Source organism: Engraulis encrasicolus, chromosome 13 (genome assembly GCF_034702125.1).
Source record: "Engraulis encrasicolus isolate BLACKSEA-1 chromosome 13, IST_EnEncr_1.0, whole genome shotgun sequence".
In the NCBI taxonomy this organism is placed as follows: Eukaryota; Metazoa; Chordata; class Actinopteri; order Clupeiformes; family Engraulidae; genus Engraulis; species Engraulis encrasicolus.
In genome coordinates, this window is record NC_085869.1 from 38,998,106 (window position 1) to 39,023,105 (window position 25,000).

The window sequence follows — 25,000 nt, forward strand, 5'->3', positions numbered from 1 at the left end:
CAAGCTTCGCATGTCCTCGGTCATGGATGTGGAATAACACCTCTTCTGGAATATTTTCTCATAAAAATAGGCTATCCACTAGAAGGCACACACATATGCGGCCGGTAACTACAGAAGGAGTTACGACTTCCTTTCATTCCGTTTAATATTGAGCTGTTTAAAACATAAACGGACGCAAGGCAAGTTGGGCACATGCGAAGGGACATGGGACATGATTTTGTGCGGTCTGGAAGGCTACTACTGCGCGTTGTTTAAGCCCCGTTTGACAGTCGGGAACAACGGCACAAGAAACATGGAGGAATATTAAGGTATGAAGACATACAGGCAAATCAGAAAATGATTTAAACCGAACATTATTAATGCCGCATGTGTCCTTGTCTTATCACTGCGCTGAATAGTCTCAAGACTTTCACAAGACTGAGGTGTTCTCCTCTCGCCTTGGTCATTTTAATGTCCACTACTACTATGCATTGTACTAATGACAGATCCCAAAACAGGTCAGTTGAGATGAACTTCGCTACTTTATTTTCACGTGAAGGTTTTCAGTGACATTTCCAAAACGCGCGCTGATGTGCCGGACCGGTAGCTCGCTGCCGCACAAGACTAGCTTTATCAGATTCCTCTCGTGCATGAGACACAGGTGACACGTGACACAGGTGCTTCATGGGTATTGTAGGCTCGCGAAAAAGCATTGCATTGCGTTTGTAGCAAAGACGGTCCGAGGGAAAAAACTACAAAATGCGGTGCCTCATCATTTAGAATAGTGACGGACCCGCCAGAATGGCTAGTGAACCTTCGGTATCTACTAGCCAACGCCGACTTTCACCCGCATTTGGCTACCTGGCGTGTGTTAGTGTTAAGCCCTGACACACACACTTACATAAAAAACACATTAACACCCACACTCACCTCTCTGAGCAGTTGTCTGGAGTGTGTGTTGAAGTAGAAGTTGGTGTGTTCCTCCAGAGTGGTGGACTGGGCGGGATCAGGAGCCACCATGCCCCCTTTGATGTCCGTACCTGTAGACACGCATCTAGTATGAGCATCGCTTGCGCAGTATGTGGCCGTCTCATACATACCGTTTACGGAACCTGTAGTAGTGTTAATGGAACCTGGTATCCAGGTGTCTAGGACATCATTAAACCTAGTATCGAGGTGTCTAGGACTCAAACATACATGGTACTTACTGTATATATCTCGCACAAGCAAAATTCAAAGGTCAATTTCTCATTTGCAATTGGGATGTTGAATGGGAAAAGTCCCCCAATAGCTGTTGTGCCTTGGCTGGCAGCGGGGAAACTTGATTGTTTTCTTCTCCACGGAGGTGGTGAATCAGCAAAGCACAAGGCCACAAGTCGAGGACAGGACAATGGATAATGATTGGATAACGAGTGGATAATGGACCTTCTCCAGGGTCTACGTTACCCTAGTGTCCAGCAGGCTTGTAAGAAATTCTAAATTGAATGAATTGAAATTCAAAGTAATGCCATAATACGAACACTAGGTGGTGTGATTACCTTGAATTTCTTTGAATTGAATCTACACCACCCATTGAGAGTACATAGAACACCACCACCTAGTGTTCATATTATGGTATTATTGTACATTTCAATTCATTCAATTCAGAATTTCGTACAAGTCTGGTGTCCAGGTGTCTATGTTACCTAGTATCAATGCATAAAGGCAACTATCTACTGTACTGTCTATGTTACCTGGAAAACAGGTGCCTAGAGTGTGTCTGTTAGTGTTACCTAGTATCCAAGCCTAGAGGCGTGCAGTGTTTTTTAGCAGTGTACATTACTTTATATACAGTATGTATGAGTATCTATCCATGCGTAGAGCCGTCTAGTATCCAAGTGTGTGTGTGTGTGTGTGTGTGTGTGTGTGTGTGTGTGTGTGTGTGTGTGTGTGTGTGTGTGTGTGTGTGTGTGTGTGTGTGTGTGTGTGTGTGTGTGTGTGTGTGTGTGTGTGTGTGTACCTACGTGATCTACTATCCATGCATAGAGCCGCCTAGTATCAAGGTGTGTGTGTGCGTGTGTGTATGTGCATATATATGAGCATCAACGTCACCTAGTATCCATGCGTAGAGGCGTCGGTTGAGTGACATGTCCCTGCGCAGGAGTGTGAGGGTGGCAGCAGACACCACGGTCACCATGTCCTGTCGGCTCATGGGGAGGGCGGCCTCTGCAGGATCCTACAGGAACAGCAGACACAGGAGAGGAGTATTAGGCCCTCGATACGCTTGCTGCGAACCTTAAAGTGATACTGTCCCATTTTTGGAAATAAGCTTCTTTTACACCTCCCCTTGAGTTAAATAATAGGCTTTTACCATTCTCCTGTACTTTCAATTGTTCTCTGGGTATGGCAGTACAAATTTTACCTCCATGCTAGCAGTTAACATTGAGTGTAACATATGAGATCAGCTGGCGGCTAACTGGTCTCATAGGACTCAATGTTAACTGCTAGCTTGGAGGTAAAATTTGCACTGCCATACCCAGAGAACGGTTGAAAGTACAGGAGAATGATAAAACCCTATGATTTAACTCAAGGGGAAGTGTAAAATAAGCTTATTTCCAAAAATAGGACAGTATCACTTTAAATTACGCACGTCACCGCATGCGACTGAATGCACATACTTTCTTTAGAAGCACAAGACCAATACGTTCAATACTGGCGGTATCATCCAGGGGGCAGAGAGCGACGCAGAAACTGAACACAGACAAACAAAGTAAAAACGCTGGACGAGGAGTAGGCAATACTGCTACTGCTCCTGCATTTGCAAAGTCTTTCACCGGAAACAATCGCGTGGAACTGTACAGTCTTTCTGACGATTGGCCCGAGGGATTTCTATGATATTGCACCAAACGCACACGTCTGAGTGCACTATCTAATGCATGTAAAATTGACATGAAAAACACACGGCAACGCGTTGGTGCACGAAACATGCTCGGGCACGCGTGTCCTGCAGCAACCGTACCGAGGCCCTTAGAGTACGGGAAAGAGTGGGCAAGGTGCATCACGGAGCATATTAACATGGCGTAATCTTTGTCACAGATTATATCCACACACACACACACACACACTCACACTCACACACACACACACACACACACACAGTACATACATACTCACACACACAATTTTATACCTTTTATTAATAAACCAATGACATTGTGAAATCCAGTCTTATATATAAATCCATCCATAAAGCCAAGCATGCACGTTCACACACGCGTACACACACACACACACGTGCGTTATACTGACCAGGCATGTTGCGAAGGGGAAGAAGTAGAGGACGATCTCCAGCATGTTCCTCTGGACCAGGACATTAGCATCCTGTAGACACACACACACCGCCTTCACCTATGGGGAGAGAGGAGAGAGAGGAGAGCGAGATTAATACACGCACGCACGCAACCACACGCACCCACACACTTTATGTGATTCCACGTTACAAATTAATATCAGTAGGAACCAAATCTATTTGGACCAGCAACAAGATCTAGCAATGGGAATGCAGTTTCATTTTTATGCATGTGATTTTCATATGCATCTTCTCTCAGTGTGTGTACAGACAAACTGGCAAATGGTCACGTTAACCTCGTTCAGTCAAATAAATATACAAAAATGGAACAAAGTCGTCGCTGCCTTTCCAACACATCATGAGCGGCAAGATTGTACTGTTAATTTAAACAACCCACTATGTCTCCATCGCACACGCACACACACACACTTCTCGTCTTACCACCAGTGCGTGGTCTGTGCCCAGCATGTGTGTCTGTAGGCGTGGCGCTGCCATGCGGTCGTAGTGTGCCACGATGAAGAGGGTGGTGGGCAGGCGCACCAGCGGGCAAACCAGCAGGGAACCCCATAGGGAGCCGTACAGCACACGCTGACCCAGCAACACGCCCAGCTTACACAGCAAGGCATCCGTCCTGGAGGAGGAGAGGGGGAGAGGAGGAGAGGAGAGAGAGAGAGAGAGAGAGAGAGATGGGGAGAGAGAGAGAGAGGGGGACAGAGAGAAAGGGAGCGGAGAGAGGAGAGAGGGAGAGGGGGACAGAGGGAGGGGAGAGAGAGAAGTGGAAGAGAGAGAGAGAGAGAGAGAGAGAGAGAGAGAGGGGAAGAGAGAGAGAGAGAGAGGAAGAGAGAGAGAAACAGAGGGGGAGAGGGGGCAGGAGAGAGGCAGATGGTCAATGTGTGTACAAAACATGTGCTTACATAACTTGCCAAGTGATGAAAATGGAAGCAGAGGGGTGTGTGTGTGTGTGCCCGTGCGTGCATATATGTGTGTGTGTGCACGTCTAGGTGTGTGCATGTATGTGTGTGTGTGTGTGTGTGTGTACACCTAGGTTTGTCTGTGTGAGTCTGTGTGTGTGTGTGTGTGTGTGTGTGCATGTGTGTGCGTGTGTGTCTGTGAGCGTGTGTGTGTGCAGTACCTGTCATACACCTCCAGTCCCTCCTCCAGTCCCGGCAGCAGCCCCATGGTGAAGGCCTGCAGGCTGGGCAACAGCGCCCTCTGCAGGGGGAGGAAGTAGCGCTCATACAGCCCCAGCAGAACGGGCTTCACCGCCATGGCAGCATGACTCAACAGGGGGAACAGCCCAGAGCTGTGGAATACACACGCACATGCACACACACACACACACACACGCACGCACACACACACACACGCACACACACACACACACAGAGATATAGAAATACACTACAATATACACATACATGCTCTAATAACAAAAAAATACAGATATACGCACACCACTAAATAAACATATGCGCACACGCACGCGCACACACACACACACACACACACACACACACACATATATACAGTATATACAAATACAACTACAATATACACATACATGCTCTAATAACAAAAAAATACAGATATACGCACACCACTAAATAAAAACATATGCACGCACACACACACACCCACAGACACACAGGCAGAAACACAGACACAGACACAGACACACACACACACACACACACACACACACCCTGGTGTCCACACCTGTATATGAAGAGGTCCCTGGCGAGCCACTTGGTGCCGATGATCTTGAAGATGATGTCGTAGGTCTCCAGGGCCTTCAGGTGCACGCCGCTGGGCAGGGCCGGGTGCAGGCATTGGGCCAGACGCTTGCCAATCAAGAGGCGCCGCGGCAACAAGGAGTACTTCACATTACTCTGCAGAGCCTACAGGAGGCAGTAGAGAGCAAGTTATACATAAGGGGCAGTGAGAGCTTTAGACTAGACCAGGGGTGTCAAACTCAGGCCCGGGGGCCAAATCTGGCCCGCGGAGCCATTTTATTCGGCCCGCGAGATCATTTCAAATTTGTATTACACTTGGCCCTCATACAGTGCATCATTAATGTACAGCGTAACAAGACTTGAAAATGACATTTGGTGTGTCACAGGATGTGCAGACACATCTGAACTATAATATACAGTATGATGGGAAAGAGTGTGTGTTTGAAACTATGGGTATGAAGTGCATGTACGCACAATTTTAGTCTTTAAAAAAAAAAAATAATAATAATCTTTGTTACAGATTGTGATTCTGGCCCTCAGTCAATTTGAGTTTGACACCCCTGGACTACACCATAGACAGACACATAGTATAGTATAGTATAGCATAGTATAGTATAGTATAGTATAGTATAGTATAGTATACTGCCGTGCAATACTAGAACGCAGTAACTCAAAATGGTCGAAAAAATTTTTATATCGGAAATCGGTTCTAAACTACCTCATTTGTCTTGTGTCCAAAAATGGTGGTCCAACACCGTCCCGTTTTGGAGAAAACTCATTTTGAAAGTGCAAAAATGACCCAAAAAAGGTTAAACAAAAACGCAGTAAGTCGGCGAGTTACTGCTGCACGTTCCAATGGGACTGGTTTGGGAGTAGACAGTAATACAAGCTAAGAACGCAGTAACTCCTGCAGTAACTCCATTTTGTGGCAGTAATACCAGCCAAGAACGCAGTAACTCTGTTTTTTGTGGCAAAAAGACACATAAATGTTGTTTTTTTGGGGGGTTTTTTGTGTGCATTAAATTTCTATCCTAAACAAGCATTACCAGGAAGTGTCACCACCAATTTACCGACAACACAGTTGTCGCGCCATATGGAAAACTTTGAAGCCTTTTTTCTCAGTTTGCCGTTTTCAGAGTTACTGCGTTCTAAGATTGTAGGGCAGTATAGTATAGTATAGTATAGTATATTAGTATATCTATATAGCTGTCTATGGATATGATTTGTGGCCCAACAAGGAGTACTTCACATTACTCTGCAGAGCCTAGAGAGGGCAATAGAGGTGAGGCAGAGAGAGGTTCAGACTGGAGCAGTGTTTCTCAATGGGGGCTCTACAGCCCCCCAGGGGCCGTTGGGGAGCCCTAGGGTGTGTTGAGAGGGATACAGCTGAAAGGGGCCTGTGATTACTTGCCATTGGGGGCATTAGTCCATTTTACTTTTTCACACTAAGGGGGCGTTGGCAGGCTTATGATGAGGTGTGTTGGCAAGCTTGTGATGAGGCCAAGGGGCATTTGTTCAAAAAAGCGAGTACCACTGGACTAGAGCATTGGTTCTCAACCTGTTTCGGACAAATGCCTCTTTGATCGCATCATAAGCCTGCCAAAGTCACCTTCATATGAATAAATAAAGTAAACTAATGCCCTGCAAATGCAAATAACCCCCCACCACCACCCCCACCCCAGCTGTCTCCTTCCCTATGTCCCCCAAGGGCTCCCTAACGCCCCCTGGGAGGCTGTAGAGCCCCCGTAGAGAAACGATTAACCAGAGTATCCGTAAAGCTACAGTATAGCAGTATAGCACAGAGAACAGCATAGCATGTCTTGTCTATGGTTTATGGTTTGTGGCCCAACTTGAAGTTGAAGTTCACATTACACTGCAGTGGCTGAATGGGACATGTGATACAGCTAAGAGTTAGAATACCGTATGTTAAGTTAGGGGCAACATAAAGTATTCTCATTTACGCTGCAGCGCCTGAGGGTGGCAGCAGAGAGCAGATAAGTTATTATTATGCTATTGATTTTTAATGTGTTAGGACATATCATGCTATTGATTTGTAATATGTTAGGACGTATGATATGGGGGCATGAGGGGGTAGACAGAGTATCACTCTGTCTTTTTTTTATTTCTCTCAAGACACACACGCACGCACGCATGCACGCACGCACGCACACACGCACGCACGCACACACGCACGCATGCACACACGCACACACACACGGCAGTCATGGGTGAGCGGTTAGGGCGTCAGACTTGCATCCCAGAGGTTGCCGGTTCGACTCCCGACCCGCCAGGTTGGTGGGGGGAGTAATCAACCAGTGCTCTCCCCCATCCTCCTCCATGACTGAGGTACCCTGAGCATGGTACCGTCCCACCGCACTGCTCCCCATGGGGCGCCACTGAGGGCTGCCCCCTTGCACGGGTGAGGCATAAATGCAATTTCGCAGTGTGCAGTGTTCACTTGTGTGCTGTGGAGTGCTGTGTCACAATGACAATGGGAGTTGGAGTTTCCCAATGGGCTTTCACTTTTTTCACTTCACACTCTCACACTCACACTCACACTCTCACACACTCACACACTCACACACTCACACACTCTCTCACACACACACACACCAGGTACTACAGCAATTCGGTGCTTGTGGAGGCTTCATGTAGGCCAGATCCGCGTTGACACACACTAAGTAAACATGATCACACACATTCACACACACACACACACACATTCTCTCACACACGTTCACACACACACACACACATTCTCTCACACACACACACACACACACACACACACACACACACACACACACACACACACACACACACACACACACACACACACACACACACACACACACACACACACACACACAAAAGCACACGTTCATGGTCACACATGCACGCACTTGCGCACACACACACACATGAACACCAGAGGGAGCAGGTAGAAATACTGATCCGTTTAGTCAACACACAACACCAATCCACACCCACATATCAAACACACACACACACATTTACACTCAGGAATACTTTGTGTACAGTGTATAAAACTCTCTCTACACACACACACACACACACACACACACACACACACACACACACACACACACACACACACACACACACACACACAAACACACACACACACACACACACACACACACACACACACACACACACACACACACACACACACACACACACACACACACACACACAGTGACCTTATGTGACAGGAGGCCTGTTTGTGCAATCAGTGCTGATTCAGAGTTTCATCATCATGACAAATCATACACGTTTCACACACACACACACACACACACACACACACACACACACACACACACACACACACACACACACACACACACACACACACACACACACACACACACACACACACACACACACACACACACACACACACGGACGCGCAAACACACACACACTCATACACACACTAGTGAGGCAGGAGTGCCAGGTTTTTCAGGGTGACCGACTACTGTACACGTCTCAAACACTCTCACGTTCACTGCCAATTTCTGATTGAAAAGAGGAACTGCAACACACATAGACGTTCGCACACTCACACATGGGCGCACACGCGCTCACAGACACGCACTTCCTCTTTCTTGAGGTCAACTGTGCCCTACTAGAAATAGAGACTTCCTGTGCAGTTTGACACCTACAGCAACAGAAACAGTAATGTGCGTGTGCGTGTGTGTGTGTGTGTGTGTGTGTGTGTGTGTGTGTGTGTGTGTGTGTGTGTGTGTGTGTGTGTGTGTGTTAGATGCCAATCAGCTCATTGGCCTTCACAGACCTCTTTTATTATGAGTTAACTGATGTATTGCCTTACAGTGGTCCAATTTTAAAACCATGATGTGTCGGGAGCTGCGGTAAAGCATTCGTGATTTTCGAAAAGCACGTCTGCACATGCGTGACTCACATTGGGCAGATAGTGATGTGACGTTTGAAGCGAGCAAAAGGGGGTGTGTCAGATGAGGGCTCGCTTCGAGGCTTGTATCAAACCATGTGATCAAAGGTAGATGAGCGCTCGGACAGCCGTGTCCTCATAGTCTGAAATGTGCTGGCAAATTGTTCCCTTAAGCCAGGCTCAAACTACACGACTGCCGATTTTGACGTCGGGGTGCACCGCATGCTAGAAGAGAATCGCGACTGTCAATCTTATCCCTGATCGCAAACGCGGACAATGCCCGACGTTCTATTTCCAGTCGCAAATATCAAACACTGTTTGATTTCTACGATTTGCAATCAGCGACTCTTTGCGCTGCCAAAATTCAGGTTCGCACGTCTGCACATGCGTGACTCACATTGGGCAGATAGTGATGTGACGTTTGAAGCGAGCAAAAGGGGGTGTGTCAGATGAGGGCTCGCTTCGAGGCTTGTAGCAAACCAGGTAGATGAGCGCTCGGACAGCCGTGTCCTCATAGTGTGAAATGTGCTGGCAAATTGTTCCCTTACAGAGGGGCAATTAATCAAACAGCTGAACAATGGCTATGAATCACTTTCAAATCTTCGCTAAGAGAAGACGAGCATTGTGGTGTTGGAGTTATGGACATGCACTTGCTGTGCCAGTGACGGGGGTTCAAATCTCGCCTGGGGACTTTTGCGCTAGCCAACTGCGCTACGAGAGCAGCTACTAATGCAAGCAAATGTGTTGTGTCTTGGCTGTTGGTTGCACGTGGAATGGTAAATAGATACTTAAAGACTAGTAGATGAAGAGTTAAGCTGCACATAGATCATTTTCAAATTACAAGCCAAGTTGTTGTTGCACACTTAGACCAAAGTAATCACATTTTTATTGTTCTTGTATTTACTTGACAAATAGGTGTCCATAGTATGCACTTGAGGCCTCGAGAAATGAATCACTTTCCAACACATTTTGCTGGAAGGCCTCGACGTGTTATAAGGCTTCCGCTCGCCATCGCTATGGGCAGATACTCACATGGGGTAGCCACGGAGCTTGCCCAGTGAAGATATGGGGTCAGCTGACTCGCTTTACTTCCTGTTACCCATAACCCCCCTCTCCTTACCCACAATGCCCCTGGCTCACCTTGTTGAGTTTGCCCAGTGAGGAGATGAGGTCGGCCCACTCGCTGGACGACTCGAAGTTGCGCAGGGCCTTCTCGATGACCGCCGCGTAACTACGGTAACGGTAGTCGCTCAGCAGCTCCGCCTCCTCGGGATCCATCGTGCCTCAGCGCTGTCTCAGCATGCATCAGTCTTGTCCCAGCATGCTTAGCGTCGGGCCTGGAGAGGAATTGGGGGGGTGGGGGTTAAGGGAAGGGAAGACAAGGAGAGGGAAGAGGCATGAGAGAGGGGGAGAGAGACAGAGAGGGTGGAAGATGAGAGGGAGAAAGAGTGGGACAGGGAGACGGAGAGGGGGAAGAAAAATAGGGGGAAAGAGAGAAAGAGTAAACAAGTGATGAGGACACTTCCTGCTAATACAGTATGACATCATCACCTTAGTATGACATCATCACAAAAAGCTTCTGCTGCTGTGAGCAAGCGAGACACATTTATTCATCTGACACGCACGCACGCACGCACACACGCACACACGCACGCACACACGCACACACACACAAAGAGCTGGCTTTGTGGATATGACTCATCCTCAGCCTTCACAACATCCCAGAAGCCTACACATTCAATAGGCTGTCCAATTAGCCTTCTGTGTGTGTGTGTGTGTGTGTGTGTGTGTGTGTGTGAGTGCATGAGGGAGAGAGGGAGAGATACATTTTGTGAGAGAGCAGTTTGTGTGTGTGAGTGCGTGCACACTCACGTGTGTGTGTGTGTGTGCGCATCAGGGCTTGACACTGACACCTGCCTACCGGCCAAATGCTGGTAACACTTGGCTGTGGCTAGTAACAATTTCAGTCTCATTAGACACTTTGACAGGCTACTTGTTCTCTGGAGTGACAACAAAGAATATTCCAAAGAAAAAAAAGACTATAATAGTAAAAAGGTTAAATGGCTGGTGACTTGAGAAAACGACTAGCCACAGTGGCCAGTGAGCAAAGAAGTTAACGTCAAGCCCTGGCATTACATGTGTGCGTGCACATTGGTGATTTCTAAAACAAGTGTGCATTGAGGTGACGTTGACCTGGTGGAGTCATGTGTGTGACGGGTATAATACAGAAAGCACAAACACACTCACGCACCCACGCCCCTGCAGGCTGCAAAGGCTGTGACTGTTCATGTGTGTGTGTGTGTGTGTGTGTGTGTCTTGGTATGATGGTCAATGAGGGAGAAGTAGGGTGAGAGAGAGCGAGAGAGAGAGAGAGAGAGAGAGAGAGAGAGAGAGAGAGAGAGAGAGAGAGAGAGAGAGAGAGAGAGAGAGAGAGAGAGAATGCGTGAAAGCAAATGAGCGAGAAGAGAAGAGAAAGAGAAAGGGAGACTGAGAGCGAGAGAGCGAGAGAGCAAGAGAGCGAGAGAGCGAGAAGAGAAGAGGGGGAGACTGAGAGCGAGAGAGCGGGAAGAAGCGAAGAAGAGAATGAGGGTGGGGAGGGAGAGAGACCAACTCAAGAGCCAGGGCATGAATGTAAGCCTTGTTAGCTCATTCAGTTGTGTCCCAGGGAGACAAACAAACACCAGGTAACACACACACACACACACACACACACACACACACACACACACACACACACACACACAACTAGGCCATCTATGTTGGAGAAATAGCACTCGGAACAAAAACACATGCAGAGTGCAGACACATATTCACATGCTCCAACACACCAAAACACGCAGCGCGAGTCATTCGTATGTGCACACTGCCCTGTATAGAAATATGGAAAAATATGCACACGTGTATACACAAGTGCGCGCACGGACACACACACACACACACACACACACACACACACACACACACACACACACACACACACACACACACACACACACACACACACACACACACACACACACACACACAGCTATAGGATGAATCATTTAATGGATTGGAGAGCACACACGCACGTGCTGCAGGGGCTTCTACTGTCTCGTGGACACACTCCCACCCGCACGTGTATATGGGAGAGTGCGATTCACACACACGCGCGCGCGCACATGCGCGTGCACACACACACACAAGATTACACTGAAAATGTAATTAACCAGTCATCTCGAGCCAGACACACACACCCAAAACAGCACGCATACACGCACGCACTCACACACACACACACACACGCACACACACACAGCATGGATCAGAGCCTAGATTATAGCTCTGTACTGCAGAGTAGGGACATCTGTTCAATCTAGTCTGGCAGCGACATCATAAACCCTCACTCACACACACACACACACACACACACACACACACACACACACACACACACACACACACACACACACACACACACACACACACACACACACACCCCTTTTACTCTGAAAATCTCTTTCTCGCTCTGTCAGCCTTTCATATCAGAAAAAGAACATTCAGAGATTTTCACATTCAGAGAAGCCGACCGACACGTGCCTCCCAGCCCAAACACAGGCACGCACACACGCACGCACACGCACACATGATAATTCCCCATGCACAAGAGTAGTAGCTTATTCTGGATCTGCAAATGGGTTTAAGAAATAGGCTAACCGTTTGAATGCAATAGTCCTACTCTTTTCAGTGTGTGTGTGTGTGTGTGTGTGTGTGTGTGAGAGAGAGTGTGAGTGTGTGTGAGAGAGAGAGAGAGAGAGAGAGAGAGAGAGAGAGAGAGAGAGAGAGAGAGAGAGAGAGAGAGAGAGAGAGAGAGAGAGAGAGAAAAGAAAGCGTGTAGCTGAGGTGTTGTGGTGTCAGCTTGATAGTGAGTGTCCTGATCATCACCTCTCCTGTGTTGAACTCCTCTATGCAGCAGCTAATGAAATAAACTTAAGGATGAATGATGCGGAATATTAGGAGGCTCTTTGACAATATGTGAGGTGTAGTGCATGTGCATGTGCGTGTCTGTCTGTCTGTCTGTCTGTCTGTCTGTCTGTCTGTCTGTCTGTCGATCTGTTTTTCTCTTTTGTGTTTTTAGTAGTTTTTAGAATACAAACTGGATAAAGACAGAGGTCCAACATCAGTGTTTCCCCCAGAAAATTGGTTAGTCAAGGTGGTGAGGCTTCGAGTCTGTCCCTGGGGGGCGGCGTGGCGGGGGGGGGGGGGGGGGGGGGGGGGCACTCGCAATGTCACGCGGGGGGAGGTGTTGGCGGCGGGGTTTGATGTCACGCACGGCACGAATACTGTTTCGGGGGTTTGGGGGGGGGGGGGGGGTTGAATAATAACAAAGCTGTGTAGAACTGGAAAATATGTATTTATTGACCTGCCATATCAAAACTATTTACAGAAGCTGAAAAGAAAAATGTAACAAAAAGTGCAGTGCAGGTTGTTTACATTAACGAAAAAGAGAAACCAAATGGAGTGCAAAATTGACTGGCTACCTATGGCACATTTTGCAAGTCTTGTCCTTGCAGGCCATCCTTCTCGGTTTTTCAAAAAAGAGTTCCAGTGCCCTGTTGTAATTAAACTGCCCTACTGGTGGCCCATTTATGCTAATTCTGCTGCTGACGTCATAGTGCTGCCCCCTGGTGGTGATCTACCGCTGCTGGTGGACAACCTGGGCTTGGAGCCATTGAAACCCATTCAAAACTTCATTTTTTCGATCTGACACAGAATATTTTTATTTATACCTAAAGACACACCATTGGACTTGTTTAAAAGCTGAGAACCTCAGCTTTCCATAACTGAAAGCGGTATTTTCCTAGCATCTACCAATCCGAAGGTAGCCCACTTTAAGTGCGGAATTACTTTTCTAAAGATAGCGTTTTGTTTCCTTGGAAACGGACGCGGTTTATGTGTTACGCATACGCTATTTGACTCGGTTTTGCACTATTATGGATGAATTTCTAATCTTGACATGTTAATGGACAATCTATGCGAATTTCATAATGTTTTTATGTGATATGGGAGTAAATGTGTTTACATCCCGTCTGGGATTTGTTAAACTAGCTGGCCCGCTAGTTAGCTAGCAAGTGCTAGGTCTCTACACTACATCATGTGTCAAAAGTGGAAAGATTTGCGACACTCAAGGCTGTGGATATAAACTGGTTCTGTGAATGTTCTCAGAATGTTTTGCTTTGACAAATTGCTGATATTATAGCATTACATCCAAATCCTGGTGTTTCTTTGTTTATGCTTGGGCCATTGAGACAGATCGATTCTAATATCTATTACCAGAGAGAGTTTATTTCTGCAATTAATTACTTACTTGCTAGCTAACTAGCGAACTAGCTAACAAATCCCAGACGGGCGTACTGTTAACACATTTTACTCCCATGTTACATAAAAACGCATTTTGAAACTCGCACAGATTGTCCATTAGAATGTCAAGATTAGAAATTCATCCATAATAATGCAACCCGAGTCAAAATAGCGTATGCGTAACACATAAACCGCGTCCGTTTCCAAGGAAACAAAAACGCTATCTTTAGAAAAGTAATTCTGCACTTAAAGTAGGCTACCTTCGGATTGTAGATGCTAGGAAAATACCGTTTTTCAGGTATGGAAAGCTGAGGTTCTCAGCTTTTAAACAAGACCCATGGTGTGTCTTAAGGTCTAATTAAAAAATATTCTGTCGAACATCGAACAAATGTACTTTTGAATGGGTTTCAATGGCTCCAAGCCAGGGTTGTCCACCATTTCAAATTCGCGCGCTCCAGTGAAGGGGCATTCTGACGTAACTGCAACCCAAGAATTGAAAATTAAAATTGTTTCAAAATATGGCCTCGAGGATGGACACACATGGCGTAGTAATAAATCCGACCACTAGGTGTCACCATTTAGTCCAACCGATGTTGTCCTAGTGCCTGCGCTTGAACATGCATTACAACTTTTTTTTTTTTACAAGTTTTTTTTTTTTTTTTTTTTGCCCTCGGACGCATTTTTTTTATTTTATTTTTTAGGGAACGTAGCCAAGGCGGGGGTGGGGTTTAGTCAAGGCGGCCGCCTTGATAAGAAAGCGCTGGGGGAAAGCCTGAACATCATTTGTATCTCAAATGAGGTAAAAATGAAAGTAAGGCAACAACAATTCCGCTGTACTGTCTTTCCATTATCCAAACTCCCATCTACCCTTGTGCTTGTGACCTCGTGATGACGTTGTCATTGACGACAGAAGTTTAATTCAATATTTTGCAAAAAGCCTATTTGTCATTTGGGGATGTTGAACGGGCAAAAGTCCCCCAAACGTTGTTGTGGCTAGGCTGACAACCGGGAAACTTTATAGCTTCCCTATGGAGACAGAGCGTCACACACAGGTCGAGGACGGGAGTCAGGATAATGGAAAGGACCCCATGTGCTAGCTAGCAGATAGCAGCTAACAGCTAACTGCTAACGACATCACACCACCTCTGAGGGTCAAGAGGTCACATTCCACTGTAGACACAAACACCCATGTAAGTAGCAAATAGATCCTCACAATGCATATGTACGCACTTCATGTCACGCATGGACAGTTGTGTGTGTGTGTGTGTCTCTCTCTCTGGGTGCGTATGTGTGTGTGTGTGGCAGAGTGTCCTCAGCTATGAGGACGGTGTGTGTAGTGTGTGTGTGTGTGTATGTTGAGTATATGTGAGTTCATATCAAGCGCACACACAAATGCACACGCACACGCACACACACGGACACACACACACACACACACACACACACACACACACACACACACACACACACACACACACACACACACACACACACACACACTTCAAATCAATTAAAGCCTTAAAAAACACAGGTCACGCAGGGGCATCATATCAGCACTGCCTGCACTCTGCACAACACATCAATATTGATGAGGACACACTCGCACAATGGCCATTGCCACATGGGGTTTAATGATTGTGAAACTCGACGACACTGAAGACTAATCTCTGTCTCTGTGTTTGCTTTGCACTCTTACACACACATACACATACACATACACACACACAGTCTCGGCTCCAGCTAATCAGTGATTAGAGTTCCCCAGTTCCACCAGATGGTTGGCTGTGTGGTCTGGTGTGTCCTTGTCTGTTACTGTGACCCCAGGGCCTGTCTGCTCTGCCGCACAATGGCAAAGTGCAGTAACTACATAACATTGTCAAAATTGAGTTTGGACTGAAAATGGTCTTCATAACGCCTTTTTTCTTGTGACAAAGCCTTATGTGTCCCTTATGAAATTGAATCTCATTTTACAGATTGCTATGTCAAATTTGCATTACATTGTTACTGTACTTTGCCTTTGTAGTTCAGAACTGTGAGTCCACGGCCTGTCTTCTGAGCCCATGGTGTTCTGCGAGGACTAGGAGGCAGGGATGTTGTTGCTTGTAGAAAAGTGAACAGGTACTACTTAGACCCAAATGGAACAGTTCAAGGTGAGAGCAGGTTCACACAATGGAAAAAAGACCTTTTGAAAAAGTTGTTTCCGTTGTGCGAACCTTGAACTGTGAGGACTACACATCTCATGCACATCCGTTTTCAAGCCGGGTGCAGGGTCAAAACGTAGAGCAAATGAAAGGGCAGAATGCAAGTGTCCCGACCATTTTCTGTCTACCTCTTGACTGCCCTATCATATAATAAATGCACAATAGAATGAAAAATACAGAAGATGAATGATGCCACCAGTAAGTGTTGGAGTCCCATAATAGACCTGCGATCACGGTTGGGATGTGATGCTTCACTACAGTTTTTCCTGATACACAATTTCAGGTAGGCCTACTTGAGACACAATCCTGAAAACATCTGCCCTATTTACAAAAACCCCTGAACCAATTCCACTCAAATTTCACAAAAGTGAAGAAAAGTCTTGATTTCACTTACACCCCTCATTGCCATTTAATATGCAATCATCTCCCCATAAGGTCCCATATTACATGTGATATTGGTGAACAAAACTACTGCGAATTCACACAGAACTGACTTGTTGAAAGCTAAGATGTCATACAAGAACTCAAATTCATGTAGTTACACAATATTTTGCACTAAGTAAGCACAACTTTTTCCAATGTCAGAAAATGTGAAATACTTTTATTGCCACACACCTGTGTGCCCTCAGTCTGACACCATTATTTCAATATTTTACGACACAGATATACCATCTAGTAAATGTAATATTGAACAAAACATGATACTGTATATTGTAGATCATGATCATTATAGTGCTTTGCTATGTATGCACATCGAGGACATCAAGTAGTTCTAACAAATGTCTATTTGCCATTTGACAACAAATTTCTCTTTTTAGAAGAGAGTATTTCATTTTGAAAGTAGATTTTGCAGGAACAGAGGGGTTTTGCCCGTTGTGTGTGAGTTTTTGGATTTGTGTGTAGAGTTTTGAGAAGTTGACACGACATTCCAGAAATTGTGAGCAAACAATTGATACAATCTGCACTGCTTTGTGCTTATGTCTCCATATCTCGACATCTACCTAATGGGTCATTTCACGTGAAATCAGACACTTTGGGACCCGACCGACACGGATTTCAATCATACTTGGTGTGCCTTTTCAGTAGCAAGGTAGCACCCCAGAACTGCATTGGTTTGAATCTGACACTAATATTAAGGGAGAAACAGACTAGGAAAGGTTCACATGTGAGGGTAGGACACTATACATTCAGCCTTGAATATATCAGTCAGTGTTAGTCACAAAAAGATGCCTGTGGTGTTGTTTGAAAGCTCTTTACTGGCTCTACATATTACACAATCACCTTGGAATACAACTACTCTCAGAATATGAATTATGATAAATTGAAAAATTAAAAATTGAATATCTAAAAAACTCATATTTTAAAATGGCCAGTTCCTTGTCCAAACGTAGCCGGCAATGTCATGAGCAGCACCTAAAATGCTGGTGTTCGGGTTGTTATTCATTTCAGAGATAATTTGACTCACATATATGGCGTCATACAGACCACTTACTAATAATATGGTAATACCATAGTAGCATCACATGACAAAACAAAAACAAAACAAAAAATGGTCAGTGTCCCATGGTCCCAGGTTTCAGAAACTAAGGCAGATGTCCATTTATACACACCAAATGATGATATGTGATTGTTTGAAATTCCTTCTCTGTGTACCTGTGCCATCTTCCCTTTACCGTACTTTAAAGAGATAATCAATGGCTACACTCTCATTTTGTACTCTACCAGTGCATTTGAAGCAGCAGCTGTGTCTTTTGTAGATAATGTATAAGTATGTCCCGTTGCAGTTACAGGTTCCACTACCAGAAGCACATCCTGATGATCCATGACAAGTCTATCTGGTCTGAAGGGAAAAGTGAAGGATGGAGATGGCCCATGAGGATGCAGGAAGTTCAGTTTCACGTCTCCAGTGCTCGGCATACATTCCTCAGCACATGCTAGCCACCAGTTGCCATCATATACAGCTACAACATACCCTTTGATGCTTGAAAATGTAACACATTCCTTTACTGATCTCACTCTTTCAACTCTGCCTTCTCTGAATGCTGAAAATGGCCTAACTTCCACTGTGTCCATTGACAATGGGCAGAAGCTGTGTAGTTTTTGAGTACCTGAATAGTTCTTGCAGATTCAAACCTTTTCAACAGGTTCTCAGCTTCATGATGGTACATCTCTGTTGTGGCAAACTGGCAATGGATGTTCTTGACATTATCCTTGACTGACTCCCTTGAACCAGGAACGTTTTTAAATCTATAGTTTTGTAATTCAAGATGCTATTCAATCATTTCACTGGAACAACCAGTGCAGGCCACAATCCATCCATGATCAGTTGAAACTGGGAAAAAAATCTGTTTTGTTGTTATTTCAGACTGCAACATTCATGATACAATTGCTGTACATCTGTTTCAGAAGCTCCTAATTCAGTTCCTCAGTGACACTTCATCAATGACAGAACGTCCCAAGAAGATCCTATATTTTTTATGATGGCTGTGCTGCACAATATAAGAACCTCAAAAACACAACAAATTTGTGCCACCACGAGGCAGATTTTCACATACCTGCAGAGTGGCACTTTTTTACCACATCACATGGCAAAGGTCCATGTGATGGCGTTGGAGGGACAGTTAAATGGCTTGCTGCACGAGCAAGTCTGCAACGTCCTATTGACAATTAAATTGTAACACCAACTGTTTGAATTTGTCAAGGATAATGTCAAGAACATCCGTTGCCAGTTTGCCACAACAGAGATGTAGCATCATGAAGCTGAGAACCTGTTGAAAAGGTTTGAATCTGCAAGAACTATTCCAGGTACTCAAAAACTACACAGCTTCTGCCCATTGTCAATGGACACAGTGGAAGTTAGGCCATTTTCAGCATTCAGAGAAGGCAGAGTTGAAAGAGTGAGCTCAGTAAAGGAATGTGTTACATTTTCAAGCATCAAAGGGTATGTTGTAGCTGTATATGATGGCAACTGGTGGCTAGCATGTGCTGAGGAATGTATGCCGAGCACTGGAGAGGTGAAACTGAACTTCCTGCATCCTCATGGGCCATCTCCATCCTTCACTTTTCCCTTCAGACCAGATAGACTTGTCATGGATCATCAGGATGTGCTTCTGTAGTGGAACCTGTAACTGCAACGGGGACGTACTTATACATTATCTACAAAAGACACAGCTGCTGCTTCAAATGCACTGGTAGAGTACAAAATGAGAGTGTAGCCATTGATTATCTCTTTAAAGTACGGTAAAGGGAAGATGGCACAGGTACACAGAGAAGGAATGTTCAAACATTCACACATCATCATTTGGTGTGTATAAATGGACATCTGCCTTAGTTTCTGAAACCTGGGACCATGGACACTGACCATTTTTGTTTTGTTTTTGTTTTGTCATGTGATGCTACTATGGTATTACCATATTATTAGTAAGTGGTCTGTATGACGCCATATATGTGAGTCAAATTATCTCTGAAATGAATAACAACCCGAACACCAGCATTTTAGGTGCTGCTCATGACATTGCCGGCTACGTTTGGACAAGGAACTGGCCATTTTAAAATATGAGTTTTTTAGATATTCAATTTTTAATTTTTCAATTTTTCATAATTCATATTCTGAGAGTAGTTGTATTCCAAGGTGATTGTGTAATATGTAGAGCCAGAAAAGAGCTTTCAAACAACACCACAGGCATCTTTTTGTGACTAACACTGACTGATATATTCAAGGCTGAATGTATAGTGTCCTACCCTCACATGTGAACCTTTCCTAGTCTGTTTCTCCCTTAATATTAGTGTCAGATTCAAACCAATGCAGTTCTGGGGTGCTACCTTGCTACTGAAAAGGCACACCAAGTATGATTGAAATCCGTGTCAGTCGGGTCCCAAAGTGTTTGATTTCACGTGAAATGACCCTAATATAGAAAACAGAAATGAATAAATGCAAAATATCAGTCTGCTGTCTCTACTTTAACATCAGTAATGAGTTGCAAATGTTTACCAGATCACAGAACTGTAGAGCAGCAAGGGTTTATCAGAATACTGTAGAACTGAGTGGTCATTAGAACACAGAACTGCAGAACAGTGAGTGTGTTATCAGAACACAGAATTGTAGAACCAGAGAGAATAGAGGAAGAATAGAATAATCTCTGCTAGAGCTGTGGGTGTTTACCAGAACACAGAACTGTAGAGTGTGTTAGAACACGGGAGCACACTGCTCTGAGCCTTGTGTGCGATCTCAGACTGTGACCCTGTGACCTCCAAGTGAACGGAGCCAGCCGCACTGCTGCGGGCCAGGAATTCTGGGATACCAGAGGAGAGGTGCATCACCTCTCAAACCTGTGGGCCCATCATTCTCCACATCTGTCAGCTTTTTACTGACTTTCAGACGCCTTCTCATCATGTCTAAGGCTAAAGCGCACTCTCGCCCTCTCTCTCAAATCATTTCAAAAGGGGATGTAGACATGTCTGCAGAGTTGGCACGTGCCCAAACACACTTCCCAAAAGCAGATGCGGAGGCTGAGGAGCAGGCTGTCAGGAGTCAGACTGTTACATAATGCAGAGCGCCAGACGCAAACATGCCACTAACCTCCCACACACACACACACACCACACACACACACACACACACACACTTCAATCCACAGAGAGTGAGAGAGAGAGAGAGAGACTGACTGAGACAGACAGACAGACAAAGTATTGATCAGTACTGTGCTGTAATAATAACAATGCTGGATAATGCTAGCTACTCAGCTGTGTATCGGCCTGGTGCATCAATAAGAATGAATGGCTAACTGGAAGAGATGCTGAGTAAGGATGCCGTGTATAGAACAGACAGGCAGGCAGACAAAGTCAGGTAGAGGAGACAGTCACAGACAAAGACACAGAGAGAGAGGGAGAATAGAGGAAAGATGTGTGTGTGTGTGTGTGTGTGTGTGTGTGTGTGTGTGTGTGGGGGGGGGGGGTGGGGGGGGGGGGTGGTGTTGTCTAGCCCTGTCTTTCCGAACCCTACTAATTTCGGAATTGACTGGAGCTAGGGGGTGCCAAGACAAGAGAGAACATTGGCTTTGGCAGAGACAATGTAAGCTGCAGTACTAACGCTTTACTGTTCTCTCTCCCTCTCTCTCTCTCTCTCTCTCTCTCTCTCTCTCTCTCTCTCTCTCTCTCTCTCTCTCTCTCTCTCTCTCAAACATCTAGGCGGCCTACCCATTAACGCATACCACAGGAGCTATCCAGACTCAGAGTGTTGACATGAACTAGTCCCTATCTTTGCCACCCTCACAATTTGTCTTGAAAACACGCTATTGAATTTGGAGAATTACGCGCGTGCAGAGACACGGGAAGGGGATATCGTGGAGTGCTAAGTGAAGTGAGAGAGAGGGGCGTGGGAAATTGGACTTAAAAGAGGGAAGTGGACTTTCCTGAATCCTGACAGAACGCGACACTATTCTGGGCCACAAGCGAGCCTCTGTGTGCTTTCCGTTAACCGTCAGCTGATGGGAGAGGCACGAGGCCAACACCCGCCGCAGTCAAAGGCCAACTCAACCGCGACCGAGCGAGTAGCTTACCGTGGATCTACGCGTTACGTCACGACCCATCGCCACTGTAGACGTTTCATTGAAAACCAAACCACAGACGACCAAAACCTCATTATACGCCGCATTGACACGTTAACTGCGCCTGGTAATGATTTTACAGCCATGGTTCCAGGCAGGCTGGCAACCACGCATCCGTCATTCGGACGCAGGGAGGGATGTCCCCAACCCCTGAGGATGCGGTAGACTGGTTGGGCATCACCCAGCCTCACTCACTGCAGATTATTATAAGGCGTTGGTCAAGGCGACATTCAGCAAAAACCCGAGGAAAATGGCATACCATACAGTCCCATTAGCGCCACAGAAACGCATGCACGCAGTATTCTATTCATGCCCAGTCATGCGTGTTTGACACGCGTAACGCACCATAAGCTACAACCGCACACACTCACGACTTACCGATGGGGATGGGAGGCTGAAGGTCTTTAGAAGAGGAAATTGATGCTTGTTTGCTTCCTCGGTTCTGTCGCCTTTTTGTCGTGCGATGAGCAAGTGTTTAGCACCCCCGAAATCCACAAGAGCGCAGCGTTTTCCTCATAAGAACAGACACCAACGGTGCCATTTAAAGACTTGCGAAACGATGGGCGAGGTGGATGGTGGCACTTCTAAACAGTGCAACATGGACACCTCTACCTTGTCATCTGCTGTCCCTCAAACGTGATGATGTACCGTGAAGCAAACACTCAGCTGATTCAGTACAGCAGTACAGGACAGTGACCAAAACACTTCCTGATGGGCGGTGGGAGCCACCCAAGTATTCGCCCTCAAAGGGGAGGCGTGTGGCAATCCGCCATTAGCCATAGCCATTTCGATTAGGAATATAGCTATATAAATATGGTTTATAAATGCATGGCGTTTCACTTAGGTCATAAAATAAACATACATGCGTTCAGCAGTGGACACCAAGTTCGTCAGTGACTGATTGCGAGTTAGATGTGGTTTTCTGCACCCCTACTGTCTGTTGGTCGCGTCCAGGATGTTCTCTGTTTACAAACCTCGCGCCATACTGTCAAATGCTTCAGCAGTGGTCTGTGACAGCTCGCCTTTGTAAGCAAACACTATGCGGCTCACTTGTGACATGACCGCATTCAGAGGTGTCATTCGCTTAGAGTTAATTGGAAATAATGTATATTTGGATAGACAGACAGACAGACTTGTGGTGCTCTTGGTGCAATGTTTTATTTTTTATTATCAAGGTCTCACTGTCTCATGTGTCTTATCTTATGGTGCATGAAATTCACTTTTGTATAAATACAAACTCATGCGCACTCACACACACACACACACACACACACACACACACACACACACACACACACACACACACACACACACACACACACACACAACACACACACTTGTAGTCCAAGTGAATTTCATGCACCATAAGATAATAGCACAAGGTGTGTGTGTGCATGCGTGCACGTGCGTGTCCTGACAGTTTGATAGAGCCTCCATCTGGCAAACCCAGGATAGCATCCCAAAAGAAGACTCAGCAAAGCACAACAGCAGACAACACAACAGAGGTTCACAACAGCACTGTTTATTTCCTGTCTCCACACTCACAACAGCACTTTTTTCAATATCCTGCCCCCCACAGTCTCAACAGCTCTGTTTTTAATGTCCCTGCTCCCCCACAGTCTCAACAGCACTGTTAATATTTCCTGTGTCCCAGTGTGTCAGGTATGGAGCCCACCGCAGTCCTAAGGTCCCTGGGGGTGGTCTTGTCATCTCACCACTGAGCATTTGGGGGAGATACAGTATAACGCATACGCTCAGTCGGGCCTCCTTTCCTCAGAGGGAGGCACAGTGCTGTATCCTAGCAACCTTTATGATGTCATGGGGGTTCCGGAAGGTGGATGAGCACATGTCCTGCTGCTGCCGCTAGAGATATGATTGGCTGGACTCTTCTTTGACGAGGAGCAAGAGAGAGGTCGGATTGGTCGTGGTGTGTGCTACCTGCTACCATGTCACCCAATCATCCAACGGGGTTGCTCATCAGCGAACATGAATTCAAAACAAAAGTTGGGGATTGGGGAATGAAAGAAAAAAAAGAAAATATCCCAAAACACACAAAGACATAAAAGTGTACACATGTACACGTACACACATGTACACACACAGTTTGCATTGACGGACAAAGGGGGTATTTACGGGTGGGATTCGCTGAGAATTGTAAGTGTCTGGGTTGGCATGCTTGTGCGTGTGTGTGTGTGTGTGTGTGTGTGTGTGTGTGTGTGTGTGTGTGTGTGTGTGTGTGTGTGTGTGTGTGTGTGTGTGTGTGTGTGTGTGTGTGTGTGCGCGTGTGTGTGTGTGTGTGTGTGTGTGTGTGTGTGTGCGTGTGCGTGTGCGTGTGTGTATCTGTGGTTCAAACTGCATTCGTGCGTGTAGGTGTGTGTATGTGCTTGCGAACAACACAACATTTCTTTTTTTTTTACTTTTACAATTCAACAGGTATTCAAAATACTAAAATACATATTATTGCATCAAAATAATCAATAAATAAATACTTTTTAGAAACTGGCAGAGAAGGGCAATAAATACAACATGAAAAATAAATAAATCCATTGCATATCTTTGACCTGTGTCACTGACAGACTACGACTGTTCTAGCGGAGGAGCAGCGGAGCGCTTGGGCCTCAATGGAGTCCCCTGTTCAGCAGGAACTCCAACTCCCATGATTCCATTGGGCGGGGAAAGCACAGTAGGGCAGGGACAATGGCAACAGGGAGTTATGGGAGATGTTGTCCTCCTAGTTGCGGGCAGGAGAACAAAGCAGATAAAGGCAAAAGTATTATTTAAAGTGGTTACTGAGCTGAACTGTGCTAATTTGGATGAATAAAAATGTCATTAAAATTGGCATACTATTATGACATTGTAACAACAGATTTATAAGATAT

At 45.7% G+C, this 25,000-nt stretch overlaps 2 protein-coding genes across 3 annotated transcripts in view; both read right to left on the bottom strand.

Annotated features, from left to right (window-relative positions):
• dop1b (DOP1 leucine zipper like protein B) overlaps positions 1-22,813 on the bottom strand; it is a 55,325-nt gene extending 32,512 nt beyond the window's left edge. For both annotated transcript variants that reach the window (XM_063213882.1, XM_063213881.1), the window contains exons 1-8: positions 22,500-22,813; positions 10,115-10,311; positions 5,024-5,205; positions 4,440-4,610; positions 3,749-3,938; positions 3,268-3,366; positions 2,071-2,194; positions 910-1,019 (exon numbers count right to left, since the gene is read on the bottom strand). In XM_063213882.1, the coding sequence (XP_063069952.1) occupies positions 910-1,019; positions 2,071-2,194; positions 3,268-3,366; positions 3,749-3,938; positions 4,440-4,610; positions 5,024-5,205; positions 10,115-10,252 (1,014 nt within the window). In that variant the 5' untranslated portion in view covers positions 10,253-10,311; positions 22,500-22,813. The remainder of the gene's footprint in view (positions 1-909; positions 1,020-2,070; positions 2,195-3,267; positions 3,367-3,748; positions 3,939-4,439; positions 4,611-5,023; positions 5,206-10,114; positions 10,312-22,499) is intronic.
• Positions 22,814-24,428: 1,615 nt separating this feature from the next.
• Positions 24,429-25,000, bottom strand: part of LOC134460535 (intersectin-1-like) — a 39,125-nt gene continuing 38,553 nt past the window's right edge. Inside the window, exon 31 of the mRNA XM_063212915.1 lies at positions 24,429-24,852. Coding sequence (XP_063068985.1) covers positions 24,833-24,852 — 20 coding nt within the window. The 3' untranslated portion in view covers positions 24,429-24,832. The remainder of the gene's footprint in view (positions 24,853-25,000) is intronic.